The sequence below is a fragment of the Acyrthosiphon pisum genome, chromosome A2 (genome assembly GCF_005508785.2).
Source record: "Acyrthosiphon pisum isolate AL4f chromosome A2, pea_aphid_22Mar2018_4r6ur, whole genome shotgun sequence".
NCBI lineage: Eukaryota > Metazoa > Arthropoda > Insecta > Hemiptera > Aphididae > Acyrthosiphon > Acyrthosiphon pisum.
In genome coordinates this window covers 29013285-29026106 of record NC_042495.1, presented here as the reverse complement: position 1 = coordinate 29026106, position 12822 = coordinate 29013285, and the positions used below count along the sequence as shown (strand labels likewise).

General features: G+C 29.9%; 1 protein-coding gene across 1 annotated transcript in view; it reads right to left on the bottom strand.

Annotated features, from left to right (window-relative positions):
- Window positions 1–3991: 3991 nt before the first annotated feature.
- Window positions 3992–12822, bottom strand: part of LOC100163765 — a 281589-nt gene continuing 272758 nt past the window's right edge. The window contains exons 5-12 of the mRNA XM_029489458.1: window positions 10236–10495; window positions 9965–10124; window positions 7779–7856; window positions 7255–7368; window positions 6920–7060; window positions 6688–6825; window positions 4693–4832; window positions 3992–4252 (exon numbers count right to left, since the gene is read on the bottom strand). Of these exons, the coding sequence (XP_029345318.1) occupies window positions 4022–4252; window positions 4693–4832; window positions 6688–6825; window positions 6920–7060; window positions 7255–7368; window positions 7779–7856; window positions 9965–10124; window positions 10236–10495 (1262 nt within the window). The 3' untranslated portion in view covers window positions 3992–4021. The remainder of the gene's footprint in view (window positions 4253–4692; window positions 4833–6687; window positions 6826–6919; window positions 7061–7254; window positions 7369–7778; window positions 7857–9964; window positions 10125–10235; window positions 10496–12822) is intronic.

The following is a 12822-nucleotide window of genomic DNA, read 5'->3' as shown; positions in this document are numbered from 1 at the left end:
CTCAAGGGCTTAGCCACACTGGAATACTCGGGTATAAATTTGCGAAAATACCCAGTTAAGCCTAGAAAACTCTGTACACTCTTGACATTGTGTGGTATAGGGAAATGTCGAACAGCCGCTACTTTTGCCTCGGACGGACGGATGGAGTTGTGTCGAATGCGATACCCAAGGTATTCAATAGACTCCTTCAGGAATTGGCATTTAGACCACTTTATTTCTAGTCCGTAATCTTGAGCGGCGTTTAAGACTTCTTCCAATCGTTCAATACCCTGGGGTATACTGTTGGCCACAACTATCAGATCATCCATGTATGCCATGACATATCCAGCCTTGATCAAGTCTCTGAAAACCAAGTTAATAAATCTTTGAAACACTGAAGGGGCGGTACATAGACCGAATGGTGTGCGAAGGAACTCAAATTGACCATTCGGTATGACAAAGGAAGTATACTTTACACTCCCCTCTTCGACTGGCACGTGAAAAAATCCATTACGAAGGTCCAAAACACTAAACACTGCTGCATCCCGTAGTCGATAAATTTGGTCCTCAATCAGGGGCAGCGGATACCTGTCTCTGATGACCTTCTTATTAAGTAATCGGTAATCAATACACAAACGCATCGTCCCATCTTTCTTTGACACCAATACCACAGGACTTGCATAGTCTGAACAACTTGGGCGTATGATCCCTTCTCGCAGCCATTCATCAACTTGTTCATCTACAGCAGCCTTTTCTTTTGGGGCTAGTCTCCTTGGCCTTTGGTACACAGGTTGGTCATCACTGAGTATTATGCTTGTCTTAATGGGTGCTGACCTTGCAGCCACTGGTTTATATGAGTTGACTACTCTCTGAATAGTGGGCAGTGAATTCCGGTGCCCGACATGGCCATTAGTTGTTGTTCAGGTACCCTGGATATCTCGATTAACTTAGGTCCAACACGCAACTCAGCCTTTGTTTGGAATAGGTGTCTCCCTATAATCAAGTCGCACAAAATATCATCATCCGATACCGAATATAAGTCTATGTGATACGTATTTCCATCCACAGACAAATCTACAGCGCACATTTTTTCAGTGTAAAATGAGGAACCCGCTGGCCCATTCAACTTGACTCTGGCGATTACTGCCGATACTTGAGGTAATAACATCATGAATGAATGGCGACAGATATTCATATCACAGCCAGTATCGATCAGAGCGGCAGTATCCACACCCTAGACTTTGACCAACTTAAAAGTTCGCTTATCAGCCGGCAAACTATTGACTTGATACATCTGTGGCCCGTCGTCATTTGAACGACCCGCATTCGGGCAATCGGCCGCTCTATGTCCATGTGACTGGCAGGCAAAACATTTAACGCCCTTAGCTGCATCCGGACAGTATGGAGACAGATGTCCCTTTGCCCCACACGTATAGCAGCGCAGTAAAGACTTATCCACTGGCTGTGAAGGTTTGAGTTGATTATACGGATCGGAACGGCGTCCGTGTGGTCTGATACTATTCTTCGCTTCAACCAACATTCGTTGATTTATCACACCATATACCTCTAGTTTGCGCTTAAACTCCACGATGTTGGTGGCCCCATAGAGTACAGTCTTATTCACTTCGGAATCTTGAATACCAGATATAACATAATCAATTAGGGAATTGTCTTGCACTGAACTAATGATGGGCACAACCGAGTGAAAACTATTGAAGTACTCGATAGTTTAAACTATCTAATTACTCGGTTGTTTTATAAAACTATCGAACTATCGAAAAACTATCGAACTATTGAAAACTAATCGAATTATCGAAATTTTTACTTTTTAGGTAAGGTTATGTATTATTTACTATTTAGCCATGATGTTGTCAATGTTGTCATTCGAGATTCGACTATCGAGTATCAAGGCTGGTTATTTCATTTTTTATATTTTTGTCTTTAAAATGTCTATCACAAATTATTATCAAGTAAATTCGGTCGATTATACCGAAAAATCACTCGATTGTTTTTTTTTAACTCGATAGTCAAAACTAGTCGGTGTAAGACGTATACAACTACCGAAAGAAAACTATCGAGTGAATTACTCGATAATTTTTAAAAACAATCGATTAATAATAATATCTATTCAATTGAAAAATCACTCGGTAGTTTTTGAAACTATCGATAGACAATCGATAGTTAAAACTAGGCGGTTGCGCCCATCACTACACTGAACCCTGCGTAGCCAGTTCCCTCATTCGGTACAAGAATTGCATAAGCGTCTCACCTTCTTGCTTAGTTTGTGCAGCTAGTTGTCTATGCACATCAGCGGCTGTCAATCTGTTTCTAAATTCATCTCTCAGACGATCTCGCAATATTTCCCAGGACTTAATGCCACACTCGGCGCGGATAAACAACATTGCGGTTCCTTGAAGTAGGCGCTTACCGTAAATGAATATTTCGAGACTGGTCCATCCACAGACCTCCGCCATTTCTTCAACGTCCGCGACCCATTTCTCGACGGAGTATGAATCGTCGCCACTGAAGGGGTACAATGATTCCTGCACATCACGGAAGTTTATCGTCCTTGAGTTTTCGACGCTTCCGTTAATCACTGTATCATCATTGCCTTGAAATACGTTTGACTGCCTCTTCCTTGTTTTCGGTTTAGTCATGCTTATTGCTTATCAATTTTAATCACACCAATATTTATCGATCTGAACTTCGGGACGACGTTCTTATCACCGGTCACGCAGTGATGCCAGCTGTAGCTGTCCACTACCGAATTCCGTAGACTGGTAACTAGTAACTAAGGTTATACTAGTTGCGTAACAAATATACGTTTAACGTTAGAAATTTCAAACCTCGTGACAAACAGCCGGCAAACACGATTTTCAGTTTTCTTCTTAAAATACGCAAGCTCGGTACTTACGAATTACAGCTTTACAAATCCACAACTTGGCGCAACTATTGTAATATTAAGTTACGAATGTCACAGTCACGACCCATCCCGGACAGGCCCCCAAGATTTATGTGGGATTTGGGGTGACCGATCAACAGTAAATAAAATACAGCGCTCACAATCGTACTTGGTTTTAACACTTTATTAGCTTATTTAGCTTATATAAAACACTCGTATAACACACTTAACAATTATTACAATTTACAGTACAAATATTTATGAGACAACATTATAGCACACGCACTTTCTCAACACTGACTATTCTACACCTATCCCTCACACACACACACACACCGCGCACCAGGGCGACATCTAGTGCTACAGTCCCACATATATATTTATTATTTCTAAAAATCACAGGGTAGTGCTCCCCCCTACTTATATTTGTATATATAAATAAAGCGTATGTGTGCAAGCATGTTCAAATGAAGTGAAACTTATTTCGTAGTTTTTAGTAATATCTATGCCTGAAAATTAACATTCTTGCAGAAAGGACTTGCATAAACTGATAGGATCTTGGGTTCAAGTTCATGATACAAAAAATAATTTATTTGTTTGATTATTTCACATTAAAATATAATATGTGATAATACATCCCTCATAAATCTCTCCCGTGAATTCGCCCATGATGTTCTTCAAAATAATATAAATAAATAAATAGAAAATGTGACGGATTAGGAACCTATTTTTTAACTATATTGTTTTTTAGCATTCTTATACATAAAAATGGTAATTTGCGTTATAAAAATGAAAATATATAAATAAATAATTTTAAAAATTAAATGTATCTGTACTTCGATCTTATATTTATGTAATCAATAATTATTTCTAATCTTCCATAAAATAATACGTTTAGAAGTAAAAAAAAATGTTCAGAATTTCATTGAAATAATCAAATTGAAAAATGTTAAGTGAAATATTTCAAATTCAGAATCCTAATATTACAATAAATGGTTATCATTGTTATCAAACTTATATACATAATAAATTATTGAAAACTAAAATATTATTTTCATATGAAATGATGATAGGTATATAATTTTATCTCTATTATCATGATGTATAATTTGTTTAGCTTGTTCAATTGAATTGGACGATTTATTGTTCGTATAGGTAATTAATGATTAGTAGGTACTTACGTATACACGGGGTTTTATATTGACCATATACTATATTCTGTTCATTAAAATCCCCATCATCTGCAATTAACAAAGCTCCAACTGTATATTTAGTATCCGATTCTAAGTCTCTGATAACTTCTAACGTAACGTTAGTGGTGTTGCTTATTGGTTTAATTTCAGAGCTTCTAAATGTATTTTCTATCAATGACTATAAAAAAGTAAGGATTAGTATGCGTGTATATATGTTTAAGCACATATAATTAATGCACATAAAATGATTCGATAGATATTATCAACTATATCAATGGCATAGTTTTAATACCCATATTAGTCTACGAGTTACAAAAGACCCTATAGTAAGTAACTACATTACTGCATATAAATTCAAAAACTCATAAAATAGTAACTCTTAGGATGTAGTGTATCTAGTATTTAATTTATAATTAAAAAAATAGTTCAGTGTGTCAAAACGGTGACTGTTGAACAATTAAGTGTGGATAATATATTACTTTTTGCAACTTTTCAACTCAATTAAATAGTACAATTTGATACTTGGAAAGATTTAAGATACATTATAACATGACAGATGCGTTGTCATCCCGTATGCAGAAATAAATATCGAACATTTTTTGTATTAATTTCAATAACCTTATATAATAATTGATAATATTTTGGCTTTATAATTTTGTCTCCTCCTTTTATATTAGTTTCTTGAAAATCCAATTCTAGTTCAATCGCATCGTAATTGGCAAAACGCAGTGTAGGTGGGTTAACGAAGTATGGATATTCTATAAAACCAAACACATTACCATATAGTTAGTAGTAACTATAGTAAGTACAACATATATTATATGATTAGCATTGTATATAATATAATAACCGAATAAATATTAAAATCAAGGTTTAGATGAGTAATTTATGAGTTATAAGCATATAGGGGGGCTTTATAATCCGTCAATAATAATAATAATATTATACTTTTTATTTTGGGACATAATATGAGACCAGCCCACTATGCAAAATATTGTAATAACAGCAGTACAGTGCCCCAGTCCGTCCCTGAGTCCTCACTACCTACCCTAGTTCCGTGTTAAAAACTTACCTATTTTTAATATTATTTACAATATTCAAATTTATACATTATATGATCCTAATCGTTGTTAAATTTTTATGTTTGTATGAAATATATGTGTAAATATGATCTAAATATTATGTTTTCGGGTAGATTAACAGTATGTAATTTTAGTAAAAACCAAGAAATGACTTTTTATATTATAGGTAATATAATATAATATTATATATGTTTAGGTACTTCATATGTAGCTGGTCAGTTTTGTTGGTGTTGGTTAGGGGAAATCGTTAAAAACACTTTTTAAAGTGTTAAAACCGAGGTTAAAACACAAATTTAAACTTAACCAATACAAAAGACCAAGTAGGTACTGAAAAAATCGACGAAAAATTAAATAATGTGTTAGAAAAAAATACCGAATTAAAATCTATGTTTACGATACGTTACATTTTAAATGGCAACAATCTAGATGGAGATTTACCAAACATAACTCCAGGAGAAGTAACAAAATTTAAATATGTGAAAATTACGTCATGTGATATCAAACAGAGTTTCAGTACTTAAATATAACAATTTATATTAAAGTCAAACACGAGAGTGTTTCAAGTAATTAATTTGATTAGCTTTAATAATTATAAACATAATTTTATAGATTATAGAACTTGTTCTAATTAATTCGTCATTTTAACATATTTTTTGGCGTAATATGTATTTGAAAAAATCGTATAGAAAATTTGTTTATTTAATAATATTTATGAGGTATATATTTTTTCATATTTTTTGCATATTTTCACACTTTATTTATAAAACAAATGCATATTAATTTAATTTAATTAATTTAATGTTAATTTATTATTTTTTTTACTTATAAATCCTAGCCTTAGTCAAGTGTTTAGTTTTTGTTGGTGATAGTGGTGGGGAGGGGGGAAGCTTATAAGTTTATAGGGAGTCTTACGCTTAGTTTTCCTATTTATGTTTTTAATTTGAGATTTAATAATAATAAATTATTGTGGAAAATATTAAAATATAGTTTAAGGTTTAAGCATGACTTCAATTATTAAGTACTGATAAAAGTGTAAGCTCCTATTAGATTTTTTTTTATACAAATAATTAATAATAAATTAGATAACCAATTTTTTTCATACATGTTATCAGTTTATATTTGAAACTTTCTAGGCTTAAATTATTCAAAAGTCGTTTATGTTTCCTTTTGATCAAATGTAGGTAGTTCTTCAAATATGCACAAACGATAATAATGAACATTTTAATTTTTTTGCAGTTTAGGATAAATATGTCTACTGAGTACAATGTCTATGGTTAAAACTAATGTATTACTCAATTTTAATATCTTGTTAATACATTAAATAATATTCTTATAAGATATAACCTATAGAAATAATATTATTAATTTAATCCAAATTAAAAAAAAAATTAAAGAAATATGCAAATATGCAAATATTAGAATTATTACCAGATACGTGATTGTCACAAACCGTTTGTTTACCATATTTATATCAATCAACGTATTTCATTATTTCAATCTAATTTTGAATACTTTAACAAAATAATCTTACTTTCACTGCAATTTGGTAGTATATATCCGACTGAACAACCATCTAAGCAGACACCTGTATATTTATCACACATATTATTAATACAGTGGTCGGAACATGTTTGTTTACAATCAGCTCCATATGTACCCATTGTACAGTCTAAATCATGAAATAACAAATATTCAATTCACTATTGATGACAAATTTTCTTTTATACAATCATATTCTTCAAGACTGTATATTCTTTACTTACCTTCGTTACAAGATGGACCAGTTAGTCCCGCTGGGCATGTACATCCATAATTTGTACACATGATCATACCACGGCACATTTTATCATACTGCATAGAGCATATTCCTTCACAGTCAGATCCATAGGAGTTTTTCCCACAAGCTGAAATTATTTAATTATTAAATTAATGTTAAGTCGTATTCTGACAATTAGACTTTCAGACGCGGGTCTAACTATTTATTTATTCTTTTCAGCTTTTGTACACCAAAATACGTAAGTTTAAATTGTTAAATAATATTGATATTATTTGTATGTTTACTATAACAATAAATAATAAAGATTTCATTTTTCCTTACCTGTCTCACAAAATTGCCCTATAAAACCAGGAGGACAAATGCATTTTGACGATTGCTTAATATAATATCCACGATTTAAACATGGACCTTGATAATTAGAAGGTTCAAATATACCTGTTTAAACAATAATAAATTACAATGTATTAAAAATCATTATGTTACGTCTTTATATGGATGAAATATTTATAAATTATATCTATAGCTGTGAATTGAATGCACTAAAAACTATGAAATACGCATGCATTTAATAAAGCACTCATCAATTAAAGGATATTCAAAATTATGTACCGTGTTATTAAATTGATACATATGAATTTATGAAAAATAAACTTTTTATATTAAAACATTTTGTAGATAGTCTCGAAGGAGCAGAGTGTATTATTTTATTAATTATTATTTATTAATAACTAATAATTAATAAAATAATAACCATACGTTTAGTATAGAGCACTAAGAAATAATTACAATATCATATCATATAAAGATGTTTATTAATCAAATTATGTGGATTTTTAAATACATACTATTTCCTAAAATATTGAATGGTTTTGGTTTTTGTCCAGACACATGATCCACAGAAATAATTCGAACATCTTCTTCATCTGCGGAAACATTAAATATATATATATATAATATAACTACATAACCTATTAAATTTTGGTCATTGTCAATATCGAATATTTATTAAGTTTCAATGGATTCGATAAATCCCACGATATACAGTAGTTACGTCAGTACATACCTATACAAAGTGATTCTTTTATCATGAAACACTCATTATTTAAAAAAGTATTAATGTTTTTGAAAATATTTTTTTACATAGTTTCAAGTTGTTAAAAACTACATTTTCGTTAAAAAATCATATATTTAAATACATATTATCCTTAAATTTTTTTAAATTTTTTACTTTTTTGAATGACAACCGAGTTTTAATTTCATATTCCAGAGCAAAATATTTTTCTAAGCATTTCGATACATAAAAATCGAATTTAGAGTGAGTAGTATATGAGTTATATGATTTTATAGTATATATATTACCTAATACCTATATAGAGGAGATTTTTAGGATTGTTACTTAACAAAAGTCTAAAAGAATAATAATATTTTTTTTTTTTAAGTTTAACCTACCATATACATTAAAGCCTTATTGTGTTGGATAAATTCTTGGATACCATCTATACCTACAATCTACATTATAATTTTAATATATTATATTTTTATAATTGTTAAAGCTTCTATATTACCTGTACCTCATATTAAAATTAGACCATAGTCTACAACTGACTATGAGTTTCACTCAGAAGTCAGAATATTCTAATACATCGAAGAGAGCACTAGAGATACGTTTGTTGTCTCCGTCTTACGAGTGCCTAACATATCCCACACATTCTTTGGAAAATGATCGAGCTATTATGAAACTTGATGGTAAAACCATTATAAGTGTTTGTACAGAGCTGGATTTATAAATTTTGGGGCCAGGGACTTAAATAAAACGAGGCATCATATTAAGTTGTTAACTATCTTATTCCAAAACACATTTATATTACCATTATATTTAAACATTTATATCATATTACAAATAGTTTGTATGTGGATTTTTTACGATACTTCAATTTTTAGCAACTGTCGAGGATAAAAAATAGCGTAAATTAAAAATGCTAATAATATACTTAAAAACTGAATTATCGTAAAAAAAAGTCACATACAAACATATATAATGTTCTTACCATCAAGTTTTATAATAGGTCAATGTCAAAACACTCTAGTTTTTAAAATAACGAAGCCAAGCACGGATTAAAGGGGGCCGAGGGGGGCACGGTCCCGGGGCCCATTTACTTTGGGGGCCCACCTTTATCCCCAAAATATATTTTTTTAACGCGTCCTATATATTTTTCAAAAAAAAATAAATGTTATTTAAGTAGGTTGGTTATTAATAGTTATAAAATAAAATTGTTCTCAATTTCATATCACGAAAAGTTACTATAAATAATGAACTATGTTTGCCAACAATGTTGTTTGTTTTTTTTGAACATTTTAGATTATCGATTTAAATATTTAACTATATAAAAAGGTAGTTATATGAAAAAATTATTTAGCTTTTGTAAATTAGGTATTTCAGTTAAAAGTATTGATGCATATTATACTAAACTTTAGAGGACCATAGTTAATAACCTAACGAACCAAAATTGATCATTTGACTGTAAAAATGTTCAGAAAAAAAACCTTTACCGGAATCCATAAAAAAGTTTTTATTATTGGTACAACTGCATGTTTAAAAATGTTGAAAATGTTATAAAAAAAATTGCCTGTTAAAAATAATGAAACACGAGTCTCTTTTTTTTAACGAAATTCCATATCATTGATCCATAATTTTTAATAAGAACTCGCGTACAATGACATAAGATACACCCTGTATATTTTTTGTATAGTAAAAAATTATACAATAATATAAAGTCGTTAATATGTAATGATACAATTATTTTGAAGTTAAAGTTGAAAGGAGGCCCACTAAGTGTAAGCTAAACGTGATCAGCAGAGCGTATGTTTGTTATGTTACGTATTTGTAAGACGGAGAAAACAATTGTCCGTGTAGCGTTCTCTTAATTTATAGTTACAAACAATAATAGTACACTACCCAAGTGGCTAAAAACCCATATTAGTTTTCATTTATTTTCAATCTCGATATGTATAATTGTTTTGTATATTTTACCATAATTCGAACATTCTGCAATTCGTATGAGTCCAAATTTAAAAGTTTGATCAACCCATTGAGATTCATATTTGTCCTTCGCGGTCAATTTTAATGATAATTTATATTTCTGATTGTTCTTAAAATCAATGTTAGTAATTTTCAATGTTGTAATACCGTTCTGCATGAAAAATAAATGTCACTGTTATTACGTCTTAATATTATTCTAATTTCTAAATAAAAAATAATAATTATCTTTGATTCAGTCAGTATCTATAGTAAAAAGTATTACTTGCATCTCTAATACGGTTGAAGATATCAACGTATTATTATCTTCGTTGTTTACATCCATCGTGATAAAATAAATATTGTCTGATACATATTTGGTAAAATATGTCATTGTTAAACACGTTTGATCATTTTTATCGGGTGTCCAATAAAACGTGAAAAAATTACAGAAAACAGGTGAATTATAACTCCTGTAACTGTTTGAAAAGCAATTTCCGAAGCTATAATATTCAGAAACATTATAGCATTTATTCAATTGGTTTCCTGAAAATGATCAATGCAGTATATTAGTATAATGTAGGTAGTCGTTAAATTTTTGGAGTTTATTTGAAATTTAAAATGTATTGACGTAATTAAAGTAACAGTACAGTGAATTGAATGCATTCATATGTTTGTTTTAATAGTAATGCACTAATACATAATAAACTAGTACAAAATTATACCTTGTATTAGTATATATTCTTAAAATAAAATATCATAGACGCATACATTTCATATTTAACTAATTTTCTGTTTTTTTTTTATGTATATGAATGTCAATAAAAATTGTTTCACTAGGTCTTAACTTTAAAATTATATTCAAGGTTCCTCATAAGTTATTAGTTACGGATTAAAGTCATAGTATTACATGCCAAAATTATACAATTATTATTATTATTATTATTATTATTATTATTAAAGTTTATTTGTATATTATGTTTGTACGCCAGTAGTTCTGCAACCACAGAGACGTCGATTAGTGCGTAGTCGATTCTTTTGATTTAATGAAGTGATTAAGACATAAATTATTTAAATATACCCAAATGTTTTGCTGTTTGACTCTCAGTTTTTTGTTACTCTCCGTGAAAGCGAATACGGTTTTTTAGTTGTTACCAATAAGTGAATAAACTCAATATCAAATAGTTTTTTCTACTTAAATAAATCGAAGCTTTCTATTCCTGACACTTTATATTATATTAAAGTAGAATTAAGTCCTTAAGTTTTAGAAAAAAATTTTAAAACTAGGGTTATTACCTACTTGGAAAAAAAAAATTACTATCGAATAATTAGTTTGGTTTTATGCCAAATCTGGAAACCGAAGCCGCTTCATATGGTACAACAAAATAAATTAACAAGGCCATCGATAATGAAAAAAAACCCTTAGCTATTTCTTTGGATCTTGCAAAGGCTTTTGATACAGTGAACCACGCTGAACTTATGATAATCTTACCAGACTTCGGTATTGAAAACGTGAGTTTAAAGTGGTTCATTGACATTAAACTGCGGAGTACCGCAAGGAGCGAAATTGATGCTAAGGCGGTTCTCGCTTCGGTCCTCAATACCACGTAAAATAAAAAAAAAGCACAACTTTTGTTTATTCTGTACTTAAATAGTTCATTTAACCTTGAAATTGACAAAATAATTATAACTTATGCAGATGATACCTGTTTAATTTTTGCTGACGATTCCTGGGAAAATATCAAAAAAGGCAATTTTTGAGACAAAAAATGTTATCGAATACCTTAATAATTTAACGGTGGATTATTTTAAAAATTACGTTCACGTGTTTCACGATTTATAATTCAAATAAGCTTTTAAATGAATTTACATGCCTTCAGTTTTGTGAAAACAATATCCCATGTAAAAGTACACATCGTCAAAACATATCAAGAGTTTCAAGTGTCAGATATCTAGGTTTAATTTTTGATAAAAACTCTTGCTGGAATTTACATGTTAATAACCTAGTTATGAAACTACGAAGATAAGTTTAGTTTAGTCTAGTTTCTAAATTTACGTAATTTACTCATGTAATCCCTATTCATACCTTGTATATATTTATCTATATATCAAGCTATTTTTCAATATGAATTACTAATATGGGGAGTATAATGCTTTATATCCTTTAATAAATAAACAAAAATAAATTATACGCACATGTCTGAGAAAGGGCCTACGTTAGAAGGCTCTTTAAAAGATAATTTTAAGACATTGAATGTGCAACCTATCGGCTATCAAATTACTATTTAAAAAATAGCTAAATTGTGGCTTAAAAAAAACTAAATTACTGGGTAAATTGTAATGCTGAAAAAGAAAACATTTAGTCTAAACTAATGCGAAAGTTATTTATTTTAAGAAATCTTTATGTAAAAAATGTGTGGACTAACCTGCACACTTGAATGGTTATTTTCATCATGTATTTAATATTTTATAATGTATAATGCATATTGTGTAAAACCTAAATTATTTATATAATATCAATAATCTTTTGTTTTTAACTGTATACTAAGAAAGTCTGTTATTTAATATTATAAAATGTTAATTCTAATATATTAATAATCTATGTATTCAACTTTCTGCCTTCACCACAAGTGTCAGCTTAAAGAAAGTAGATAAATTATGTAATTTTGTTCTTTGTAATATGTTAATATTGATCAATATGACGTATAATTGAAATTTTAAAAAAAAATTATAAAAAGAATACAAATAGGTAAACAAATAAAAAATGTAAAGCTAAACAGACTACAAGTCAGGTCTACAATACTGACACATACATATCTAACGTATAAAAGTAATTATTTAAATAATATTATTATATCTATGTAAAGTAGGTT